At 36.2% G+C, this 27077-nt stretch overlaps 1 protein-coding gene across 5 annotated transcripts in view; it reads right to left on the reverse strand.

Annotated features, from left to right (window-relative positions):
* Positions 1–26009, reverse strand: part of LOC106090321 (palmitoyltransferase ZDHHC8) — a 274028-nt gene extending 248019 nt beyond the window's left edge. For 4 of the 5 annotated variants that reach the window (XR_009398216.1, XM_059368275.1, XM_059368277.1 and 1 more), the window contains exon 1: positions 24507–26007. Coding sequence is in view for 4 of the 5 variants with exons in the window: in XM_059368275.1 (XP_059224258.1) it covers positions 24507–24598 (92 nt within the window). In the remaining variant the exon portion in view is untranslated. Of the gene's footprint in view, positions 1–24506 lie in introns of all 5 variants that reach the window. The other variant, XM_059368274.1, reaches the window with a different exon arrangement.
* Between the last annotated feature and the right edge of the window lie 1068 nt (positions 26010–27077).

Genomic DNA, 27077 nt, shown 5'->3' on the forward strand with positions numbered 1-27077 from the left:
ATCCCGAGCAGACACGTAGACCGTTAATATGCAAATTCAAATATTTTAAAAAATTTTGTTTACCCATTCGGCCTCAATGGTTTAAGACGATGGGAGATTAAGTATAATCGAGTCGACGATAGGAAACCTGGATGAAATGAAAGAGGATAAGGATCGAATACCTGAGAAGGCCCAAGAGAACGTCATTGCTGCCGGAGGCACAGTCTTGGATTGACGGAACTCTGTTATTGCCTTTAAGAGCTTAGAGTGGGCCTGAGGTTCCACATTGTCAACCCTGGGACTGAGGTTCGTTTTCAGCTGCCTAACTCTGGTATGGACACCTGGAACTTCATGTTACAAAGATGGATCAAAGCTAGAAGACAGAGTGGGACTGCATTGAGGACCCATGGTCTGATAAATGCTTGTCTGACCAAAATACGGTATTGCACGCGGAGGTTCGGACGGTCACGGATCACGAAAACACTTTGGGGGAATCCGAAACGTGAGTAGATGAGGCTTTTACTGAAAAACAATAATGAGGCAAGTAAGGCTTTCGGGTCACATAGGACTATGGGCGCACTTATGCAGAATAGGTGTAGGTCATGTGGTTCAGATGAAGAGACGCTGCAAAATGCCGATGCCTGGGTGAGAATACGACACCAGACTTGAACGGGCTAAGGGGCATAAAATGGAAGAAGAATAAAAATTTTGTGAGCACCACGGAATCCATAGATCACTTTGAGGATACTTTTCGGATTTAGAGTGCACAACAAGTCGATTACCGGCTTAGGCATATGTGCATAATTGCACAAAGAAGGAAATAGAATCCGCAGCCTTCTTCATTTTAGCCTTAACTACTTGTGCATTAGGCTTATTTAAAAATTTCATTTGTACTCGGCTGTCAAAATAGAGGTCCCTTTTATTGAGCTACAATTTAAACAGAACAGCACCTATTAACGTTAAAGAAGTCTTCGTGTACCTCATTTGCGATTTTCTTGGGCTTTTTTGTGTCTGTTTAAAATTTTGCTCAACTTCATCGTTAAATTTATTTATATAACCAAATAATTAATACTTTACACTTACGAAGAAACATTTTCGGACACTTACCTGTAAAAAATAAAATAAAAAAAAATTATTAAATCAGTTAATATGATAAAAAAATTCAGAATAAGAGTTATACATTTATAATGATGGAAAAGTTCGTCTATGGGACGAATATGGTATAAACTTAACCATAACTGCTTATACTTAGAATATTTCGACGAAATCTGAAAGTAGAATATTTTAACCCTTTTTTCTTTTTTGATAATTGGCAAATTTCAAAAACAATTTGAAGAAATAACTTATTTTAAGAATTAGTTTCCTTCGAAAAATATTGTCGATATGTAATAGGGAATTTTCCCAAAATATTTCCATCATCTATGGTCAAAGGTCCCATTAACATCACCCCCAAAATATAACAACTAAAAAATAAAGGCCTATTATTTATAAATTTTCTCAAAATTCATATGCGTAACTCTTGTCGAGTATTTTCAGCCCCGTACACGGTCATAATGTTGCCATAAACAGATTGCCATTTTCACTAATCACACAGCAGTAGTCCCAATCACAATGGAACTTATTAAACCTACTTCAAAAATTTACGAAAATATAATGCATAAATAATAGCGTAAAAGAGAAAACCCAAAAAATAAAACAACAACAAATAAGGAAAGAAAAAAAAAAACGAGAACATTTTCACAACATGACGTATGTGAAATATTTATTGTGTTGAGGTTTTCATAGCAAACCAACCAAAGGGAGAGAGAGAGCGAAAGAGAGAGAGAGTAAGGGACATCTCTCGCCTCATATCTGCGGCAACCCTCCCTGCGCGCAATTCTCCACACTCAGCTGTTGTGTTTCGAGTGTCTTGCGAAAGAATTACATGCTGAAAGAAAGGGAAATTATACATAAATAATAAAAACTAATTTAAACCAAAAGAGGAACGAACAAAAAAAAAGAAAATAATAAGAGAAGTGACTAAATGAATGAATTTGGTGTTATTTTTTTTTTCTTCTTGTATTGTATAAAAATCAAACAACAAATGTTTGTTTGTTTTTATTCTCTTCCATTCTAGCGCTCTTCGTTCATTCGTCGTGGTTGTTGTTGTTGTTTTTAGTTTTGCCTTTGGCTCAATACAAACTGTTTTGGCAGTGGCATGGCGGTGTGTTCGCAGTCAGTTTTGTTTTTTCTCAGTTTTGCAATGGTTTTACAAGTTTTACGTCAAGAGCTATGTAAACTAATGCAAACACAACACATGCACATACACTTACACTTACATACATATGTTAACACAATAAATGAAACAAATTTACATTTGTAAAAACGTGAAAGTGTATTCATTAGGTGATACAATTATTTGGTTAAGGCACTTTTGGAATATTTTTTTTTAAATGGGATGTTATACAGGCGGGGGAAAGAAATTTCTTAAACGTCAAACATAAAAAGGAATATTTAACAACATAAAGTTATGCATCGGTATTAGCAAAAATTAGTTTATTTAACAAATTTCCTTTATAGAACTGACAAATAAACCTATTTTAAAGCTTGATTATGTTTTGAGAAAATGGCCAAGGGTCTATAGCAGTGGTGCACAGAATGAAAATGAGATTGTATGAGTGAAATGTTTTCTTAAAATTTTTTATAATTCTTTCCATGAGTAAAATTTTGATTAAATTCGAACTTGGGCACACGGAGCAACAGCGAAGGCTATTGCCATTGTCTGGCGTTTGAAGCCATCAATCGTCTTCCAAAAGTTGTACAGAATCATGTGTGTACCATGGAAGTAGTGTAATTTGTGTAGACAAAAAATCTGCCATTACACAGAAACACTTGCATTGGGAAAAGTACAGCTAATAGACAGGTTTGCCGAGCGTGGTTAATTTGGTATTTATATCATAGAGGTGTTTTCCGCAATAAATTCGGTATAAGTACAATATACCAACATATGGCCCTTGAAGCCTTCACATCTAATGTGGCTAATGAGTAATTTCAAATCAAATTGGAAAATGCGTCCCATAGCGGTTGGTGTGTGTTGCGATCTCTGGATTTCCTTTTTCATTATCGGAATCTCGGAAGAGAAGCAGTCAGAAAATGTGGAATTAGATAATAATTATAATTACTTTACTTTAATTGGCTATGACAGAACATTTCTGACACCAAGTTTCGTGTTGTCCCTCACCACTTGATCTTTCAATCGTACTTTTGGTCGCCCCGGTTTGCCTTCAAAAGACTTCTTTGCTAGAGCTTCTTCATCCGTTCTGACAACAAGACCTAGCCAACGCAGTGTAACTATGACATCGTCGACATACAGCTCGTGGTTCATACGACATCCATATTCTCCTTAACGCAAACTGGCCCCTATATTATTAGAATCTTACTCTCAAACCATCCAAGTACTGTCTCGTCTGCTTTCACAAGTACCCATGCCTCAGATTTTGCACGCAAAGTTTCGCTATAACTTTCGACTGCCGTGCGAGGCATAGTTCGATATACGGAATAAGCTTTTGAACCCCTAGAGAGCACAATTCTTATCCGATTTGGCTGAATTTTGTTTTATTCATAATACAAAAGAAAATCAGTTAACAGCGATCTGTTAATCACATAACATAGCTCTGTAAAACGTTAGGTTTGTGTCCTGACTAAAGTTTCGCTATAACTTTCGACTGCCGTGCGAGGCATAGTTCGATATACGGAATAAGCTTTTGAACCCCTAGAGGGCACAATTCTTATCCGATTTGGCAGAATTTTGTTTTATTCATAATACAAAAGAAAATCAGTTAACAGCGATCTGTTAATCACATAACATAGCTCTGTAAAACGTCAAGTTTGTGTCCTGACTAGGTTATATTCAAATTTATCCACACGGACATGTATTCAGAGAAAAATTTGCTGAAATTTTGTCTTTATAGGAAATTACTTCGAAATTTTATCTTTAGTGAAAATTTCTTAGAAATTTTGTCTTTATAGGAATTTACTTCGAAATTTTATCTTTAGAGGAAATTTCTTAAAAATTTTGTCTTTGGAGAAAATTTCTTAGAAATTTTGTCTTTAGAGAAAATTTCTTAGAAACTTTGTCTTCAGTGGCAAACCTTTGCCCACACCTTGGAAAATGCTGCGATATCCGTACTTGGATACCAGAAGCCTCCCCCAAGAAACCCATGGTACGACTAAGAGTGTCGAAATGCTACTGAAGCCCAGAACGCGGCATACAGAGCAACCCTGCAATCAGTAGCAACGCGCCTGATAAAAGAGAGGTATCGGCAGAGAAAAGGAGAGAAAAGAAACGACTATTCCGCTGAAAGAAGAAGGAAATGGAAAGACGTGAGTGTGAGCGAAATGAGAGAGTACAGGAGTCAGAATGAAGTCCAGAAATTCTACCAAAGAATCAAACATCAAACCGAGGATTTTAATACAGGCACATCCTCCTGCAGAGACAAAGAAGGAAATCTTGTAACTGATACATATTGTGTGCTGAAGATATGGAAATAATGTTTTACGCAACTGCTAGTGTCCAACGATGGCGGCGAAGAGGATAACGTAGAACCAATCCCTGATGATGGTATAGAATGTTTACGTCCTAATCTGAATGAGGTCCCAGTAGCTGTGACCTGACTGAAGAACAACAAGGCAGCAGCTAACGACGGGTTGCCCGCTGAACTATTTAAGACCGGAGGTGACACGCTGACAAGGCGTTTGCATCAGCGTGTCTGCACGAGGTGGCTAGAAAAACGCATACCCCATGATTGGAACTTAAGCATACAATGTCCAGTACATAATAAAGAGACAAGACGGAATGTACCAAATACAGAGGAAGAAGTCTTCTCCCCATCGCATACAAGAAAATCTCGAGCGTACTGTGTGAAGTATTAAAACCTGAAGTCTTTGAGATAATTGTGACTTTAGACCTGGTAAATCCACCCTTGACCTGCGCCAAATCCTAGAAAAGTCCCGAGAAGGACAAATCAACACCTACCGTCTCTTTGTTGACTACAAAGCCGCTTTAGATACCCCTATACGTTCAAAGGCATTTTCAGCCTTGTCTGAGTTTGGTATCCCTGCAAAATTAATAAGACTCTGCAGGATGAAACTTGCTGATACACGTTTTCCTCAATAAGAATAGGAAAGAATCTCTCGGAACCATTTAATACCAAACGACGTTTCAGACAAGGAGACAGCCTATCATGTGGTCTCTTTAATATCCTGCTGGAGAAGATTATACGAGATGCAGACGTGAATAGATATGGCACACTACTCATGAAAGACAATCAGTGAAAATAGGGTCTGGCAGTAAATGGAGATAAGACGAAATGGATGGTTTCAAGTCCCAAAACGCCTTGTACAAACGAGCAGATAAAGAAAATGGAGAAAGTTGGGGACCACAACTTTGAGATAGCCAACAAGTTAATCTACCTCGGCACCGGCGTAGCCGAAACTAATGACACCAGTTTTGAAACAAAGCGAAGAAGAATACTGGCAAATAGATGATACTTTGGATTAAGTAAGCAATTTAGAAACAAGGCCACCACTCGACAGACGAAGATTACACTATACAAAACACTGTTACTACCCGTGTTGTTATATGGTTCTGAAACATGGGTACTTGTGAAAGCAGACGAGACAGTGTTAGGAGTATTTGAGAGAAAGATTCTTCGCAAAATATATGGACCAGTTTGCGTTAATGGAGAATATAGGCGTCGTATGAACCACGAGCTGTATGATGACGTTAGCATAATTACACGTATCAAAATACAACGGCTGCGTTAGCTAGGTTATGTTGTCAGAATGGATGAAGGAGCTTCAGTAAAGAAGTCTTCTCAAGGCAAACATGGTGGTAAACGCAAACCGGGACAACCAAAAGCCCGGTGAAAAGATCAAGTGGTGAGAGACAACTCGAAACTTGGTTATAGAAGGAGCGCAGAAATTCAAGACGCTTGCAAGGCTATTCAACGTTCGGTTAATGGGACAAACGTTCTGTCAAAGCCAATTAAAGTAAAAGTAAAGAACAAGTACATGAAAATCTGAAGTAAAATATTTTTTTTTAATTTATATAAAATGTCATTAACAATTTTCCTCTAATAAAAAAATACTACTCTAAGAGGAGTTTGTGTCATTTATATCTTTGGCCGAAAATATTTAATTTTTCTTCATACACACACACACAAAGGCCGTTGCTTCCTTTCCATACATTTTAAAACAGAGAAAATACCAAATTTGAAATAATAATACTTGAATACTTATATGGAGGAAGGCTTTTGTATGAGAATTACAAACAAATGGGCACACGAAAGTATTTTGCAACCAAATTTATGTAAACAATCATTCAGCATTTTGGCCATAAAAACGCAACGGATGGAATACTGATATTGAAAAAATTGCACAACGCACATACACTTGGGGATATGAATACAAAACACGCAGTTGCTTCAAAGCAGTGTCCATTTATTAGGGTGGAACAGAAAAACTATAAGCCAATTTGGGAAAAATTTGAAAAAAGAAACTTTAAAACAAATGTTTTTTATTTTTCTGATGTGTAGGTATTACTTCAAAGGACATGGATAATCAACTGATGCACCCTTATGTGCAATCTAGAAAATTGCAGACAAAAACTATTGGGTTGCCCAAAAAGTAATTGCGGATTTTTTAAAAGAAAGTAAATGCATTTTTAATAATACTTAGAATGAACTTTAATCAAATAAACTTTTTTTACACTTTTTTTCTAAAGCAAGCTAAAAGTAACAGCTGATAACTGACAGAAGAAAGAATGCAATTACAGAGTCACAAGCTGTGAAAAAATTTTTCAACGCCGACTATATGAAAAATCCGCAATTACTTTTTGGACAACCCAATACTTAAAAATCTTTTTGGTTGTTCTGATGTCATTGTATTTTTTCGGAAGAAACTGACCAATTATTGAACCACCCTAGTGTATAGGCCCAACGACTGTACCGCCTCATTCATTCATGCACTTGTCCAAAAGGAGGGGCATGGAAAAAGTAAACTTTTCCATAAACAAACAATGATCGGAATGTTGCCGGCATAGTAACGAAAAAAAAAACTCATTTTGCAATGACGAACTCTACGACTGACAATAGAGCTCATTGGTGCGGGAAACTCAAACAATCTTGGGAAAATGTTTACAAAATTTGCAAGAAGTAACCAAAGCAAAACAAAATGAAAAAGTAACCAAACGAATGAAAAGATGAGCCTTTTACCGAAATGCCTATTGTTTCGTAGGCTATAGCAAATCAAAAAAAATCCCATCAATGCCACATTTTTACAAAATTTCCTTAAAATTGGTAATTTTTACAAAATTTTCTAAAAATACAAAATTTATAAAAAAAATTCCTATATATAGAAAATATTGGCAAAATTTTATGCAAATTAAAATTTTTTCAAAATTTCCATTGAATAGAAAATTTTAAAAAATTTCCTATGAATAAAAAAATTGGACGTTATTTTCTATGAATAGGAAATTTGACAAATCTTATATATAAAAATCAATTTGTGTTTGTTTGTCGGTTTGTTTTTTTGTATGTTTGCTTGTGTGTTTCTTATAGACTCAAAAACGGCTGAACCGATTTTATTTGAAATTTTTCACTGATGGTGCATAATGATCCCGTGGTGAAAATAGGGTACTCAATTTTTTGATATCTGAAGGGGGGGCGGGCCCTCCCCCTTACCCTAATTTTCAGAAACGCCAGATCTCGGAGATGGCTTTTGCGATTTAAGCGAAATTTTGTGTGCTCTCTTATAGTAACTGAAAATAAAAATTTGGTACCCAAATTTTGGATTGGGTACCTAGGGGGGCCGCCCCACCTCCAAAACCTACCGAATATATATTTAGACCAATCACGGCAATATGGGACTCAAATGAAAGGAATTTAGGAAGAGAAAACGTATCTGATATCCAATTGACGGACCAAGGGTTAGGGTGACCACCCCAAACCCTAAATCATCCCTAAATCAGACATATTTACCGACCATGGCAATATGGGACTCAATTGAAAGGTATTTGCGAGTAGAGTAGGAATTTGATATCTAAATGTGGGACCAAGTTTCTGGGGGTCAACCCCTTTCCCAAAACACCCCCCAAACAGGACTTATTTACAGACCATGGCGATATGGGGCTCCAATAAAAAGGAATTTGATATCCAAATGTGAGGCCAAGTGTTTGGGGGGCCGTCCCTTCCAAAAAGACCCCCAAAGATGATAAATTTACGACCATAGCAATGTGGGGATCAAATGAAAGGTCTTTGGGAGTAAAGCACGAATTTGATATCAATGTCCTACACCCATAATAACCCCCAAATAGGATGTATTTGCTCACCATAACAATTTGGGTCTTAAAGGGAGTGTATCTCGATATTGATAGTTTTTAGGGTCCATACCCCAAACCTTACATATTTGCTGACTTTTGCGATAAAGGGTTTCTATAAAGGGTATTTGAGATTAGAAAACGAATTTAGTATCCAATTTTGAGGCCAATAGCAATATGGGGTTTATATAAATGACATTTGAGAGTAGAGCATGATGCTGATATATTTTCAGGGCTAAGTGTGTGGGGGACCACCCCACTCCTCAAAACACCCCTAAATCGGGCATATTTACCGATCACGTCAATGTGGGCTCAAATGAAAGGTATCGGGGAGAAGAGTAAGAAATTGATACCCGCTTTCGCGAACAATTTTCTGGGGGTCTACCCCTTCCCCAAAACACCCCACAAAGAGCAATTATTGACCGGCCATCCCAATATGGGGCTCAAATAAAGATACTTGGGAGTAGAATACGAATCTGATACGCATATGTGGGACCATGTATTTGGAGCAACGCCCCTTTCCCAAAACACCCCCTCAAAGAGTTAAAAAATTTGGGGCCAAGTGTTTGAGGACGTCTCATCCCATAAACTCCCCTTATACCATTGCCTATATGGGGTTTAAATAAATGGTATTTGACAGAAAAGCACGAGGCTGATATTTTTTTCATGGCCAAGTGTCTGGAGGACACCCTCAAGCCGGAAAATACCCCTAAATCGGACAAAATGACAATATTAGACTGAAAGATTTTAAGAAAGGAAATAAGAGTTTGCCCTGTTCTTTAGTGGAATGTTTATGGGCAAAATTTGGATTTGCAAGAATGGAGTATATCTAACACCTAATGTTACGTTATGCGACGTTAAACCCTACGAGCGAATTCATAGACCAACAATGATCATATGGGCTTCAGATAATGGCCGGTGCCCGCCCCATCCCCAAAACACCCTCCAAACAGTTCATATATGCCGACCATGGCAATATGGGGCTCAAATTAAAGGGATTTAGGAGTGGATCGCGAATTTGATATCAATATTTGAGTCGAAATGTCTGAGGTGTTATCCCTCCGCTAAAAATCACTTCCCTGAGATTGGTAATATGATCCGTTCGAAATTTTTTTGCACTCTCATAGTCACCAAAACATGGTTTCTATAGTTGGGGTCGGGTGCCTCGAGGGTCGCCCAAAATCCACCAAATCAATACACAAATACAAACCAATTGCAACAATATAGAGCTCAAACCAAAGATGCTTGAGAGAAAAAAACGAATTTGATATCCAATTCAAAAGCTATGTGTTTGGTGAGGCGCCCCACCCCAAAATAGCTCCCTATTATATAAAATATATTTAGTGAGGAAATTGATCGATTTTTGGGATATTGATACTCATTTTCGGGACAAAGACCCTGGGGTCCACCCCACCCTCAAACAGAATTTATTCACCAATCATGTCATTAAGGGGCTCATATGAAATGTTTTTGAAAGTAGAGCATATAATATTTACTTCAATGGCCAAGTGACCACCCCCGAAATACCCCTTTAACCGGAAATATTTACCAATACGGTAATATAGGACTCAAAAGAAAGGCATTTGGGAGTAGGGTAAAAATTTGTCCTGGAACCGAACAGGGGCAAACTTCTCACACATCAATGAGAACATTCCGATTAAAGTTTAAACTCATAAGGGACCTTTTTTTATAGCCGAGTCTGAACGGCGTGCCGCAGTGCCACACCTCTTTGGAGAGAATTTTTTATATGACCATGCATGGCATGGTACCTCGCAAATGTCGCCAGCATTAAGAGGGGACACCACCTCTTTTAATTTTGTCCGATGTTTTCGCCAGGATTTTCGCAGGCGTTCAGCGTCATAGGCGGACATAAACATAAACACATTCAGGGCGAAGTGTCCCCAACCTAAAAGGATATTAGAGAGTAGAATAAAGCACAACGGAGCTATTCGGTCCGGTTTGGCTGGTTTCCTAAAAATATCTGGTTTTGACAAACTTTTTTATAAACAGCCAATTTTGATAAAACTTTCTATCCTATATATAATTTTTACAATACTACCTATAAAAAGCGGCTAAAGTGCGATTTACGGGGAAAATGCCAAAAAAATTTAACTTTTTGCATACCCTCTAAAATGACCCCAGGAACATGAGTATGAACGGGCCTTCCCTCCTCATCAAGTGAAATGACGCCGAATATAGGCAAGATGGTACTCAAATTAAAGGAAATTTTGAGTAGAATACGAATATGAAAAAAGGTTTAAAATTTACATATTTTTTCATAATTTCTTATATAAAAAGCGGATGAAGTGCGGTTTACGGGGAAAATGGCAAAATTGCCTTTAGAAAGCGCCTGAAAAGCGGTTTACGGCAACAAATCTAATTTTTTGCATACCCATTTAAAATGACCCCAGGAACACGAGTGTGAAGTCTGTTTTTGAGGCTCGGGCCTGGGGAGTCCCCAAACGGGCCTTCCCCCCTCATCAAGCGAAATGACGCTGAATATAGGCAAGATGGTACTCAAATTAAAGGAAATTTTGCGTAGAATACAAATATGAAATGAAAAGTTTAAAATTCCTACAAATATGAAAATTTTATTAAATTTTCGTGCAATAGCAGTTTTTTACAAAATTTCCTATAAATAGCAAAATTTGACTAAAATTTCATATAAATAGCAAATTTTGACAAAATTTCCTATTAATAGCCAATTTTGACACAATTTACTATGAGTAGCAAATTTTGACAAAATTTACTATGAATAGCAAATTTTGACAAAATTTCCTATAAATACCAAATTTTGATAAAATTTCCTATGAATTACAAATTTTGACAAAATTTTCTATGAATTACAAATTTTTGACAAAATTTCCTATGAATAGCAAATTTTGACAAAATTTCCTATGAATAGCAAATTTTGACAAAATTTCCTATGAATAGCAAATTTTGTCAAAATTTCCTATCAATAGCAAATTTTGACAAAATTTCCTATAAATAGCAAATTTTTACAAAATTTCCTATCCGCAATTACTTTTTGGGCAACCCAATATATCAAATTTTGACAAAATTTCCAATAAATAGCAAATTTTGACAAAATTTCGTAATAGAAAATTTTGACAAAGACAAAAAAAATATGAAAATTTGATAAAATTTTCGTGAAATAGAAAATTTTGACAAAATTTCCTATAAATAGCAAATTTTGACAAAATTTCCTATAAATAGCAAATTTTTACAAAATTTCCTACAAATAGCAAATTTTGACAAAATTTCCTATAAATACCAAATTTTGACAAAATTTCCTATAAATAGCAAATTTTGACAAAATTTCCTATAAATAGCAAATTTTGACAAAATTTCCTATAAATAGCAAATTTTGACAAAATTTCCTATAAATAGCAAATTTTGAAAAAATTTCCTACAAATACCAAATTTTGAAAAAATTTCCTATAAATACCAAATTTTGACAAAATTTCCTATAAATACCAAATTTTGACAAAATTTCTTATGAATAGCAAATTTTGACAAATTTCATATAAATAGCAAATTTTGACAATATTTCCTAAAAATAGCAGATTTTGACTAAAATTTCATATAAATAGCAAATTTTGAAAAAAATTTCATATAAATAGCAAATTTTGACAAAATTTCATATAAATAGCAAATTCTGACAAAATTTCCTATAAATAGCAAATTTTGACAAAATTTCCTACAAATAGCAAATTTTGACAAAATTTCCTACAAATAGCAAATTTTGACAAAATTTCCTACAAATAGCAAATTTTGCCAAATTTCCTATAAATAGCAAATTTTGACAAAAATTCCTGTAAATAGCAAATTTTGACTAAATTTCCTATAAATACCTAATTTTGACTAAATTTCCTATTAATAGCAAATTTTGACAAAATTGACTATAAATACCAAATTTTAACAAAATTTCCTATAACAGAAAGTTTTTGGCAAAATTTCCTATAGTGCCAGATTTTGCAAATTTTCCTATAAACAACAAATTTTCCAAAAATTTCCTTTTCCGAAAATAAATTTAATAAATTTTTCTACTGTTTAACCAAAAACCCTGCTTACGCCCTTTTCTTCTTCCAAAAAGCTCTTTGGCAATGCAGCACTTCTTTCAAAAGCAACTCATTTACCATACAGATAAGAAACACCCAAATTGGTAGCAGAAGCAAGGAGCAGACATTCACATATATCCTCACATGATTAAAACTTCTATTCACTGTTTTCCTCCTATGGTCTTCGTCTTTTCTGTCTGACATAGCGACAAAATATGAATCACCATGGTAGATAAGTCAATGAGGATAAAAAAATACATGGGGGGTTTACCACCGGAATAAAGGTTTTTTTTGCAAACTTTTTATTTCCATTCCAGTACGAAAAATTTTAATCTTATGCTTGAGATCTAAGATTATGCGAAACAAAATAATACCACGTTCTGATTTCTTAAGAAATTCCAAAGTATTTTTAATTATAATTTAAAAAAAAAAAAAAAACAGCTAAAGAAGTGAATCAAATTGAAATAAGGAGACGCCGTCTCTCACAAACTTTCGTTTTTGTCGTTCTAATATTAAAATTAAGATTTGCCAATTTCGAGATGATGACAACGATGTGCGTATGACGACTTTTGGTCATGACGACCATACAAAAGACCGACGAAAAAAACCTGGAGAAGCATTAATGGCAACACAGCAAGGCATCACAGAGGCCCTGAAATAAAATCATGCCGCTTGGGTATCTTGCTCAAAAGCGGCCTCCTACTCCCTTATGTATCAGGTAGGGAGGAGGGAGGGCGGAAAATATGAAAATTATGTGAACAGCATTGAATCAAATAGGGGAAGGGTGGGGGCGGCTATGGATAACTCGCTTCTATTGGCTTGCGGCCATGATTATTATGGTGGTGATGATAATGATGGCAGCGACTCTGATGAGTAATTAAACCAAGCCATATTAGATTTTATGAAAAGTCACCGTGGTTTGTTGTCTCTGCGGTCCGTCATCTTTGAACGCCTTGCTATACAAATAAATTAAATGTACAGAGCTCGGCTATAAATTACAAAAATACAATTAACAAAGAACATTATGATGTGTGCTGTGCTGTGCAGTTATGTGCCTTTCCAGCTAGAGCTAAAATATTTATGCGCAAACACAAAGAATAATATTCAGAACAGTGGTTTATGTTTTCAACATTTTTCTTTTGCTGTTGGAAAATATATTTTGGCACAAGTTTTGACAAAATTCTCCAAATTTTGGGAAAATGGCTTTAAAAGGCTAATTGTGAAAAAAATCTTATAATAGCAAATAATTTCCTATAAATAGCAAAATAGCAAATTTGAACAAAATTTCCTATAAAAAGGTAATTTTGACAAAAAATAGCAAAATTTTTACAAAATTTCCTATAGATAGCAAATTTTTACAAAATTTCCTATAGATAGCAAATTTTTACAAAATTTCCTATATATAGCAACTTTTAACAAAATATCCTGTTTAAAACAAATGTTGACAAAATTTCCTATAAATGGCAAATTTTTCCAAAATTTGAAAAATTTCTTATAAATAGCAAATTTTGATAAAATTTCAAATAAATAGTCAATTTTGACAAAATTTCTTTACAATAGCAAACATCGAAAAATGTTGACAAAATTCAATGTATATACCAAATTTCCTTAAATAGCTACTTTTGGCAAAATTTCCTATGTAGCGGTACATACGAAATTTCCTGTCTAAAGCTAATTTTGACAAAATTTTTTATATATAGCAAATTTTGCCGATATACCAACCAAAATTCCTATAAATAGCATATTTAAACGAAATTTCCCCAAAAATTCATATTTTTCTATAAAAAGCAAATTTTGACAAAAAGGTCAAAATTTCCAAAAAAAAAAGTTTTGGCAATATTCCCTTTAAAAGAAAATGTTCGCAAAAAAAACCTGTAAATAGCAAAATTTCTTATCAATAGCAAATTTTGACAATATTTCCAATAAATAGCAGATTTTGACATATTTTGGTAAAATTTCCTATTTATAGCAAATATTGGCAAAATTCCATATAAATAGCAAATTTTTGAAAAAATTCCCTTTTCGCTATAAATAGCAAATTTTAGCCAAATTTGCTATAAATAGCAAATTTTGACTAAAAGATGATTTAAAAAAAAATCTCTATAAATAACAGATCATAAAAAATTTTTATGGATAGGATATTTTGGAAAAATTTTCTTTTTATAGCAGATTTTGAAAAATTCAATATAAAAAGCAAGTGTTTAAAAATTTTCTATTTTTGAAAAAATTCCCTCTAAAATTCAAATTTTGGCAAAATTTCCCACAAATACCAAATTTTGTCATAATTTCCTACATATACTAAACTAACAACGCGGTGGTTCGCTTTGCTACCCCCGTTTTTGGTACCCCTTTTTTAGTGTAGAACTTCCAAAAACCTAGGTAGGCACTCAGTGAAATCGGTCCCCTTCAGAAATTTCCTCTTCCATAAAGAACGTACCAAATAGTACCAAGAATAACAATGCACCGGAAAAATCAGTAACTCGCCCAATATATATTGTCAAAATTTTAATGTATCGCAATTTTGTGCGCTTTAGCTCAATTTGAAATTTGTTTTAGTACCTATTTTGCACATTTTTTTACCAAAATGTACGAATTTTGAATGGATCATTTAGTCACCCATTATATATTTCTTTTTTTTACCTACATGCCAAATTTCAGACCTCTAGCTCTATCTGCAAAGAAAGTATCAAATTGTACCAGTTTTGGTACCAAAATGTATCATATATTTCTTATTTGTATCTACATGCTAAATTTCAGACCTCTAGCTTCATCTATGAAGAAAGTACCAAAATTGGTACCAATTTTAGTACCAAAATGTGCGAATGGTGAATAGATTACTCAGCCACCCATTTTTCATTGCTTAGTTATACCCACATGCCAAATATGAGACCTCAAGATCCATCTGAATAGATAGTACAATATGGTACCAATTTTAGTACCAAAATATACGAATATTGTATACATCACTTAGTCATTTTAATTATACCTACATCCCAAATTTCGGACCTCTAGCTCCATCTGAACAGAAAGTACCAAATTGTACCAAAACCTAAAAATTTTTAATAGAACATAAAGTCAACTATCATATATTTCTTAGTTGTACCTACATAACAAACTTCAGACCTCTAGATACATCTGAACAGAAAGTACAAAATGGTACTAATTTTGGTACCAAAATGAACGAATTTTGAATGGATCATTTGGTCATCAATCATTTATTTCTTTGTCGTACCTACATCCCAAATTTCGGACCTCTAGCTCCATCTATAAAGAATTAGCCAATTAGTACCAATATTGGTACCAAAATATACGAATTTTTAAAATAACATAGTAAAGCTCCATCTGTAAAGAAAGTACCATATGGTACTAATTTTGGTACCAAAACATACGAATATTGAATAGATCATTTAGTCACCCATCATATATTGCCTAGTTGTACCTACATGCCAAATTTCAAACCTCTAGATCCATCTGTAGAGAAAGTACTAATTAGTACCAATTGCGGTACTAAACGTTAGCAGTACTATTTTGTCATTTTTCCTTTTCACCCTCATCCTTTGGACCAATTGTCTTTTTAGTTAAATTTCAAAATTCTACCTCTATCCATGCGCCCTGAAGAAAGTTCACCCATTTCTTACCTTTTTGGTACTTTTTTTAGTACCTAAATGTATAAATTTCCGAAAAGTCTTATAGTCACCCAATTATGGTTATAGCCACCCAAAGTGCACCTAAGTTCTACAATTCAGAGCTCTAGGTCAATAAACAAAGCAAGTACCAAATAGTACCAATTGCGATATTAAACGTACTATTTCTCCCACTGCCGGTACGATTTTCTAAATTTTTTTTCGCCATACCTTATTTTTTCGAGACGCTCTCTAAATTGACCCCAAGAACGTAATTCTAGCCCTTCCGTTCGCGCTGGGTAAATATGTACCATTTCGTACCTAAACCTAAACGTACGAATATCACCAAATCCAGCCTTATTCAACCCAACATTCGTGCAAAATTTCATGATTCTAGCTTTAGCCGTTTGGACTGGGCGTTGATCAGTTAGTCAGTTAGCAATCACTCAGTCACGCTAAAATTTCCTGCAAATAGCAACTGTTGGCAAAATTTCTTATAAATGGAATATGTTGACAAAATTTCCAAAAAATACCAAATTTTATCAAAATTTCTTACATATAGCAATTTTGCCAAAATTTACCAATCATAGCGAATTGACTAAAAACTTTTCTATGAATAGAGAATTTTTAATAAATTTCTTATAATAACAAAAAATTGGACAGAACATTGCTTAGAAATAGCGAAAAATTTTTTAAATAGCAAGTTTGGGCATTTTTTTGAAAAAAAACTACAGAAAACTTTTCCGCCAATAGAAAATTTAATTATTTTTTCTCCTCAAATTGAAAAAAAAATCATAGGGAACCCATTGTAAGCTATTTTGTGCCATTTTTATTTTATTATTGTATACATATTTCCCATTGTTTACTTGACGTAATTTTGGGAAAATTAATTTCCGAAAAATCTCTCATCATAGGTCGTTAGAAAAAATTATGTGGGTAGTTTCGATAAAGCACATAAAAATAATTATGCGTTAAAGAAATTTTTAGTTTCGCTTGATATGACCAAAGATGATGATGATGATGATGGGAAGGGGGGGAACAACAAAGATGTATGACGGTAATTCTTTCCGCTCTTACGAAAGCCATAATTTATGGTTTTTAGAGGCCTCTGTATATTGCCACAAAATTTATTAGGGGTCAATAATTTGTGTTTAATTTAATATCTTAGTCAGGGTCTGAAAATTAAAATTTTAATCTAATTTAAATAGTTTGGAAAACCAAGCAAACAAACAACTTTTTCCCAATTCTTCTTAAAAACCTACATTACCATCAAATCAAATATCATCTTATATGCTTGTTATATATAGAAAATCCTTGGCAACTTTACCAGACTTAACAAAAACTCAACTCAATTATGTCTGCTCCTACAAGAAATCTGACAATAATTTTCGTTTTACCATCATTTGGAAGGCAACATTAATGTTTGACATATGCCAAAAGATTAAGATAAGAGAAAAAGGCACGCAGCAGCAGCAGCCCCAAAGATTAAATGCCTATTGGCCAAAAAGATATAAAGTTATGGGCATGAAAGAACAAAAACAAAAACTATATGTGTGGGGTTCCATCAATGATTTTTCTTGTTTCTCCTTTTTTGCTGAGTGTGTAGTAAGTAATTGTCATTTTGCTTGGGCATGTTCAGCATTATCAAGGACATACACACAAACATTTATGGCCCGCATAATATCTACTCGACGTTGACACCTCCTCATATTAGTATATTGCCGCTCAGTTAATCGTGCCGACCGATTTCTGTCTTTACCCCATTCTCATTTATTATATTACTCTTTCTCTCGCACACACACACACACACACACACACTCACTCACTCCTTCTTCAAACATGTAAAAATAGATAAACGATGCTGAACTTGAAACAAGTTTTTCGGTTTGTTTGCTTTTTATGTGTTGACATTTTTTGTTGTTGTTGTTGTTGTTGTTGTTGCTTTTGTAACTGGCCTGTTTTTAATTTGTAACAAGTTTCATAGAAAGAGTAACAACCGCACACCACTCCTGTGCCAGACACATTTTATGCGAAAGAGAGAGAGAGAGAGCGACAACTTGAGAACAATCTAAAATGTTTGTCATAATGATGCATAATGCTGACAATACAACCGTAAATGATGACAAGTCGTTAATTTTCGTTGAAAATACTGAGTGAATCAGTGTCCGGTAAAGATAAAAGTGAAAATAACTGTTAAATTATAGAAAAATACGTGTTTTAAATTGAAAAATAATCAATTTATTAAAACCACTTTTGTCATTCCGCATATACAAGCAAGTTTTAAGAGTTATAACGACAAGAGAATTTCTAGAATCGAAAAAAAACTTGCAAAAGGCTGGTACTGTGTTTCCTTTTTGAAGCACTTCGCAATTATCAATAATAACATAAACATTTTATTAAAATTTTACCATTAGTAATGAAAAAATATGTTTGAGGCCACCGTAGATGTTAGCATGACCGCTTATGACGCTGAAAGCCTGGGTTCGAATCCTGGCGAGAACATCTGAAAAAAATTTATCAGCGGTGGTTATCCCCTCCTAATGCTGGCGACATTTGTGAGGTACTATACCATGAAAAAACTTCTCTCCAAAGGGGTGTTGCATTTGGCACGCCTTTCCGACTCGGCTATAAAAAGGCGGCCTCTTATCATTGAGCTTTAACTTGAATCGGTCACTCATTGATGTGTGAGAAATTTGCCCCTGTTCCTTAATGGAATATTCATGGGCAAATTTGTAAACGATGTAATGTTCTACAGAATGAAATCATCAAGATTTTATGATTTAAAAACTGTTATTGACCACGAAAAATTTCGCGAAAAGTGAACATAGTACCAGTCTCAAAATACTACTTTTTCCCATTGACAACTCTTATGGAGGAAAAGATTTCTCCCAAATCAATATCGATTCAATTTATAGTACTATTTTATAAGATAGCCGAAGTAATTCTTAATCACAAAATTCGAAAGGCAAGTTAGAAAATAAATGCACTGTAACATCTTACTAAGTATACGTTGTGGCTTAGTCAAGGATTAACACAAGTTAATGATATGGACCGTACTTGTCATGACTCTTAGTAGTCATAGAAAAATACCAAAATTTGCGCCTTCCCGAAGCTCAGAAAGTCAAATTGGGAGATCGGTTAATATGGCAGCTATATCAGGTTATGAATCGATTTAGAGCATAATTGGCACAGTTGTTAAAAGCCATACCAAAGCGACTTTTGCAAAATTTAAAACAAGTGGGATAAGACTTGCGTCCTCTAGATGCTTAAGAAGTCAAATCGGGAGTTACCAAAACGACTCGTGCAAAGTTTCAATAAAATTCGATTAGAATTGCGCCTTTTAGAGGATCAAGAAGTCAAATCGCGAGATAACTTCCTACGCCAGCTATATCAGGTTATGGATTGATTTTCACCATACTTGGCAAAGTTGGTAAAAGTCATACCGAAATGCTATGTACAAAATTTCAACCAAATCAGATAAGAACTGCGCCCTCTAGAAGTCAAGAGCCCAGATCAGTTTATATTACATTTATATCAAAAAATGGACCGATCGAGGAGGTAGTAGATTTTATTGTATGAGTTGGATAAACATTTTGGGTGCAGCGATCCAGTAGACGAAGCTGACCAACACTTGCAGCTTGCACATTAAGAACGTATACAATATGCTACAAAGGGATAGCTTAAGGAATGGAGGTGGGGGATAGGCTTTCGTGATGCACCGTTCAGTGCAGAATAGACCTATCTCGCCTGCTCCTGGCGCTGGTGAGGCCAACATGGAGTGTATGGGGATAGCAGTCAAATCCGGTATACATACCGCCGATTGGTAGCTGTGTGCCAGTTAATGGCCAAGCTTATAAGCCCAACTACCTTCCCATAATTCACTCCATCGCTCAAACACCCGACTTCAAAATCTCTGATCGCCGGACGTCTATCAATCAGTAGAAAACCAAACGGGCTTCTCGGCTTGAAAGAGTACCCCAATCAACGCATCAGTGAACTGACACCTCCTCAAATGTGCTAATTGCCGAGAAAAAATTCCTGGACATCATTACATAGCTTTATACCAGCCTTTCGAACGTCCCAATTTGCCGGCGAAGGCAGTGGTACTCGCAGACGAGGGTGGTGGGATTCGTTGTTCCTAGAATCAGAGGGCAAAATCTGGACATAAACAGCGTAGCCAACAAACATAAGCGGAATTTGTGGAACACTTGGACCAATGTAACTAAGGTACCGATTAAGGTAAGACGTGGTCCACGGTTTAGTCACTCTCGGCGGCGTAACTGTAAATGATCCGAAGAGATGCGCCTGGTTGTTCAACCGTCAATTTATTGTATTGGGTTGCCCAAAAAGTAATTGCGGATTTTTCATATAGTCGGCGTTGACAAATTTTTTCGCAGCTTGTGACTCTGTAATTGCATTCTTTCTTCTGTCAGTTATCAGCTGTTACTTCTAGCTTGCTTTAGAAAAAAAGTATATTTGATTAAAGTTCATTCTAAGTTTTATTAAAAATGCATTTACTTTCTTTTAAAAAATCCCCAATTACTTTTTGGGCAACCCAATACTTCTCGAGAATGACAGGGCTTGGGGGAGAGCCATTCGTCGTATCCGTGGTCTTGAAGCCGATGGACAGCTATCACAATTTACCGTGGGTGAAGCTACGAATGTCATCCGTGGCGCAAATCATCTAAGGCGTTGGGCCCCAAGGAATCTCTACGCTGATGTTGAAGAATCGAGATCTACCAGGAGTCGAGTAACTTACAACTGTCCTCAACCTGTCTTTGAACACTCTTATAAAGGGTGATTTTTTTGAGGTTAGGATTTTCATGCATTAGTATTTGACAGATCACGTGGGATTTCAGACATGGTGTCAAAGAGAAAGATGCTCAGTATGCTTTGACATTTCATCATGAATAGACTTACTAACGAGCAACGCTTGCAAATCATTGAATTTTATTACCAAAATCAGTGTTCGGTTCGAAATGTGTTCATTCACCGTAACGTTGCGTCCAACAGCATCTTTGAAAAAATACGGTCCAATGATTCCACCAGCGTACAAACCACACCAAACAGTGCATTTTTCGGGATGCATGGGCAGTTCTTCAACGGCTTCTGGTTGCTCTTCACTCCAAATGCGGCAATTTTGCTTATTTACGTAGCCATTCAACCAGAAATGAGCCTCATCGCTGAACAAAATTTGTCAAAATTTGAACACATTTCGAACCGAACACTGATTTTGGTAATAAAATTCAATGATTTGCAAGCGTTGCTCGTTAGTAAGTCTATTCATGATGAAATGTCAAAGCATACTGAGCATCTTTCTCTTTGACACCATGTCTGAAATCCCACGTGATCTGTCAAATACTAATGCATGAAAATCCTAACCTCAAAAAAATCACCCTTTATTACCCGATGTCTGGAAGATGTGAAGAGTGATGCTGCAAATGAAGCCTGGAAAGCACCCAAGTAAGGGGGAATCAAACAGACCGATCTCACTTCTCTGAACAGTAGCCAAGGCTCTTTATGAACTACTTCTCTCAAGCCTCGTTGGAGAATTTTCATTCACCTACCTTAATTTTCATTCACCTAAGAATTTCGAAGACTGCATAGCTCAACAACTGCTTTGTATGCCATCACTGCACACATTTGCCGTGTCTTCAATCTGCCCAGGCCAGTTGATAGGATGGTCCTCGTGGCACCTATCGAAGGCATTCGACACGGTGAGCCATGCCAAACTATTTGAGGACATCGCCAACACGTCCCCCAGCTAGGCCTGAAAAGCTGGGTCGCGAATTATTTGTGTGGTCGGCAGTCTTTTTTGGCATTTAAGGACAAGAAGTCAAAGCACCGTAGAGTGAAACAGACAAGTCCCAAGGTGAGTTGATATCTCCGGAACTGTTAACCCTCTACCCATCCTCCATTCCATCCTACCCTACCTAACTACAATAAATCAAGAGAAGCTAAGCTGGGACCTACCGGTCGCGTCCACAGGATGCGGATAGTGTAATGATCCATAGGTGAACTGCAATCGCCGACAATTAGTGGTATCGAGTGGAGAGTCTCAGTGAGAGCCCGGGCGGCACCGGCTGTTGCTTGAATACTGAAAGCCTGTGATACTTGATATGACAAGGCAAGTTATTGGCCCCTTTAAATAACCAATGACGTTACCTCGCCTTTACTAGGATCGCTACATCCATATACCAAGGTGACTACAACAACTACGTGCACTCGGCTATCGGTCCTATAAACCGGAACGAGCTATAGAATTCAAACGAGAATCCCTAGCCCCACATGCAAATGCGGCTAATAGCAGAATAACAAAATTACCTTCCGTAGGGCCTGATCCTCCTACTAAAGGGTGATTTTTTTGAGGTTAGGATTTTCCTGCATTAGTATTTGACAGATCACGTGGGATTTCAGACATGGTGTCAAAGAGAAAGATGCTCAGTATGCTTTGACATTTCATCATGAATAGACTTACTAACGAGCAACGCTTGCAAATCATTGAATTTTATTACCAAAATCAGTGTTCGGTTCGAAATGTGTTCATTCACCGTAACGTTGCGTCCAACAGCATCTTTGAAAAAATACGGTCCAATGATTCCACCAGCGTACAAACCACACCAAACAGTGCATTTTTCGGGATGCATGGGCAGTTCTTGAACGGCTTCTGGTTGCTCTTCACTCCAAATGCGGCAATTTTGCTTATTTACGTAGCCATTCAACCAGAAATGAGCCTCATCGCTGAACAAAATTTGTCAAAATTTGAACACATTTCGAACCGAACACTGATTTTGGTAATAAAATTCAATGATTTGCAAGCGTTGCTCGTTAGTAAGTCTATTCATGATGAAATGTCAAAGCATACTGAGCATCTTTCTCTTTGATACCATGTCTGAAATCCCACGTGATCTGTCAAATACTAATGCATGAAAATCCTAACCTCAAAAAAATCACCCTTTATTTCTTGTCAAGCGAGCTGGCTTCTCTCTCTCTCTCTATTTCATTCTTCTAGGTTGCTTCGCACTGCGATACCAACAACAACAACACATTACTTAGCTTGCATTTCCTTCAAATATTTTAGCTAGAGTGAATAAAATGGACCCTAGGTATCGGAATATGGCGGTGCTATTAACGTATTCTTCGACCTAACCTAACATGAGACCTATAGGTTCCCCGAACAAAGGATTTATCGACCTATCAACCAAAAGAAAATGTTACTATATCTCCACCCAATGCCGAAGGTCATAAAAAACAAGATTTGCAGGAGATACGTAGACAAATTTTCAAGGAATTTTCTGATTTGACTTCTAAAATCGACGCAAAGTGTGGCACCAATGATCAGATTGAGCTAGCTTCCATCAAAGCCGTTCTTTCCTATTTTATTTTATCTTCTTATTGGTATATATGTCAGAAGTTTCGTGCTGTTCACAAATTCCTTAAACGTTTTTCACTCTAATGCTCTAGAGTGGTATCGTAACTGCACCCAAAAATTCGGAGCTTGTTAGCTGCGTCATCATCATTATCTTCCCCATATGCCGTCACTTACCCCACATTTTCTGCAAGTGCGCCCTAGTAACCCCTTATGATACCGGAAGTCATACTAACCTCGTCCCTGATTCCTTTTTGCAATAACCACAGTCCTCTTTGGGTTTACAATCAGCGAAGACTGAGATCTGCCTGTTTATGAAGGAGACCAGGATTCACTGAATAAGGTCAAGCCGATCGATCAGTCGACCTACAATTTTTTAATTTTTGGCAGCACTTGGCGTTGAGTATGTGAACTTATTCGCTTTTTATATGCATTCTTTGTTTACGTTTTCCCCTTTTTGATGACATTTTCAATCGGCAGATTTGACGTCCTTAATGATGTTTATGGGGCCTTTCCACTTTATGTTTTCGTAAGTGATCTAGTGAAGTGAATCATGAAAGAAGACGAAGGTGGGACAACTTAAGGCGCCCCGTTTCCTCAACTGGACGATTTCGATATCCGCCAAGGTGTTACTTTGGAGTGAACTTGGATAGGAAATTGAAATGGAAGTACGACATCCAGGGGCACTCTAAGAAGGAGCAGGATGTTGGCTCGAGTTAGGCAATTAGACCAAGAACACAATTAATATCCGATAAGATTTAGCATGTAAAAATTTCTAACGTTCATGCCACAAAATTTTATAGCTTTGAAATGTAAATGAAAAAGAACTCCTGGAGGCACTATACAAAAATTCCGGTTGACCCGCACATAGAAACCAAAAACTTATTTTTTTTTCGTATTTGAAAAAATAAGCCTCAAATTTATTTTAAACTACGGAACCGTTGTGCATCCAGTGACCATCCGTGAGAGGTGACAATTTGGCATACGGAAAACAAAGTTGCGAATTTCCCCCCAAGTGCAAATAAGAAACAAACACTTCTTTAAAAGTCATTGGTGGTATACATAAGCAATTGACATGATTGTTGGTTCATTGCAATGGCCGGTGGCATGATACTTACGGATAAAAGAAGAAGAGAAAAGTTGTGGTTAATAATAAAATCCAGGCGAAAGTCGCAGGAATGTAACGTGTTTTAACATCGCATCGGGGCATTTTGTCGTCGGTGCTGGCGTAGTTAATGCTAACTCTACTGCTGCCACTGCTGGTGGCGCTGCTAGTCTCGTTAATGCTGCTAATGCTGGTGACGGAATTTATATTCTTGCTGCTGCTGTCGTTGTTGATCGTCGAAGAGGATGACAATGATGATGAGGTCGATGATGATATTGATGACGGACGCCGCAGTGATGATGATGGCGGCAATCGATGTGAGTGATGAAATGGCGATTCCAAATTGTTATTCTTGCCAATGTTGCGAATGTTGCTGCTTTTGTTGTTTCACAGAACAGGTGCAAGTATGTCCATGTCGCCGACGCAGCCTAAAAAGCTGTAGTAGAAAACCAGATGTAGTATTGGGGAACAAATGTGAGAACCCCTTGTCTTGTCTAGACTTTATGGAGTATCGTTTAGGTATATGTTTGTCAGCTTTGGTGAAGGTAGAAAAGGAGCAGCGAGATAATTTTCATTGACTTCTCCTTGCAACTTTATTTTGTGTCGAGGCAGACACTGTGTCCTCGTCTGATTTTTTTTTTTTTGCATGCACGATCTTTCTACAGAGCGACGAGTAGGGCTACAGTAAAAACCTTGACAAATATTACTTTCATGTGCTGGAAAACAACACACCTCCGCCGCCACCACAGCAAATATCCAGACATCAAAGAAGGAACAAAAAAATAAAGCACGCAAAAATACCACGACAACCACCAATGACAATGGCGTTGACTGCTATTCCACAAAGAAGACGACGACGATGATAATATGACGAGGTGTTACGAGACGTTTTATGCTTTGCCCCTAGCCGTCCGTACCCGTCGTCCCCTCTAGAAGGATGTGGCGATGAAGATGAGGATGACGATGACTAGGAAACAGGAGCAGGTCTTTTGTTACACAGTAACCTTTTTGTTGTTGTTTTCGTCTGTTGGTGCTTTCCTTGGCTGTGTATAGAGCAAAAACGAATGCTATGCTATTTTGCAAAACACAATGTCGCCGTCACAGAGGTTTTCCACAAACTTCCCGAAATATTTCACTTATTTCTTTTAAATTTCGCACATATTCCTTAATATTTCACACACCCCTTTATAATTTTTCTATTTGCCGTGACGTTTATTTTTTGCTTCTCCGCGATTTTCACTCCTTTCTCATTATCTTAACATTTTTTTTCCTATATTTTTTTCACTTTCTGCAGAAAGAAAAATGGGATAGCAAAAGAGGAGACATACACACAAGCAAATACATATTGAAAATTAGATTATTTATTAGATTCTTTAATTAAATATATCATATTTTCACACTTCACTGAGAGAGGGGCACCACACATACTCAACAAAACAAAATATATATTTTTTAATTCCTCTTATTTAATTTGTTCTAAAGCAAAACGAAATGCGTGACGTACTGAATCAGATAACAAAGCCGAGCGAAATTATAGTCGTTTAGGTTCCAAATTGATGAGCGGCGTTTTATTTTAGTTATTTGACGCCCATGGGATAGAATAAACACAATGGCAATCGCTTATGGCGGCCGTCAAATTGGATTAAACCATGAAGACGGCCGTGCCTGTCAAAACTGCAAACATACGTCAATTGGCGAAAACTGGAATTGGTGAAACTATGAATAGCAAGGTTGACTCAATAAAGTTGCGGAAAACAATCAGCAGACTGTCACTATATAAGCAGGGTATTCTGTTCAGCTTCTCCAGGGGAATGCTGTCAAACTCCATATAAAATATAGGCTATACCTTGGCTAAAGGCGAAATGTTGTCAAACTCCATATAAGAGAAACGTCGGCGAAACTCTGGAGGAAAATAGGCGAAAAAGTAGTACTCTGTTTATAGTAAGGAAAATGGCAAAAAGAAATTTTAGTGGCAACGCTTGAAACAATTCATTTTTGAATTGTTCTTTCACTTTTTTATTTTATTTATAAGTACATATAAAAAACATCCTTTGGTATGAAAATAAAAACATAAGATAACTGTCAAATTTCGCACGTGAAACATTTAAACATTTCAGCGACTATTCCTAAAGCAAAATAAAATACCAACCCATAAGCTGAGTATTCTGACCAGCTTTTCAAGTGGAATGCTGTCATGCTCCATATAAAAAAAAGTCGGCGAAACGTTGGTTGAAAATGGGCGGAAAAGAAAAACTCGGTATATAGTGACAAAAATGACAAAAAACTATTCTAGTGGGAACACTTGAAACAATTGCCGGCATCATTTTTGTTTGTTGTTTTTAATGGTTATTTTTTCTTTATTTATTTGAGAAAAAATATATAGAATAGAAAAAACAATAAGTGCAGATAATTAAACGTGTTTTGGTATGGAAATAAAGACATTTGATTGGTTTCTTGATAGCAAGATGGCGGTTGCTTGATAGCAAGATGGCGGTTGCTTGATAGCAAGATGGCGGATTGGACAATAGGATTTGTGGTTGTTTTACAAATGAGACCATATTTGTTTCGCCATGCCCATATGCCT

Source organism: Stomoxys calcitrans, chromosome 4 (genome assembly GCF_963082655.1).
Source record: "Stomoxys calcitrans chromosome 4, idStoCalc2.1, whole genome shotgun sequence".
In the NCBI taxonomy this organism is placed as follows: Eukaryota; Metazoa; Arthropoda; class Insecta; order Diptera; family Muscidae; genus Stomoxys; species Stomoxys calcitrans.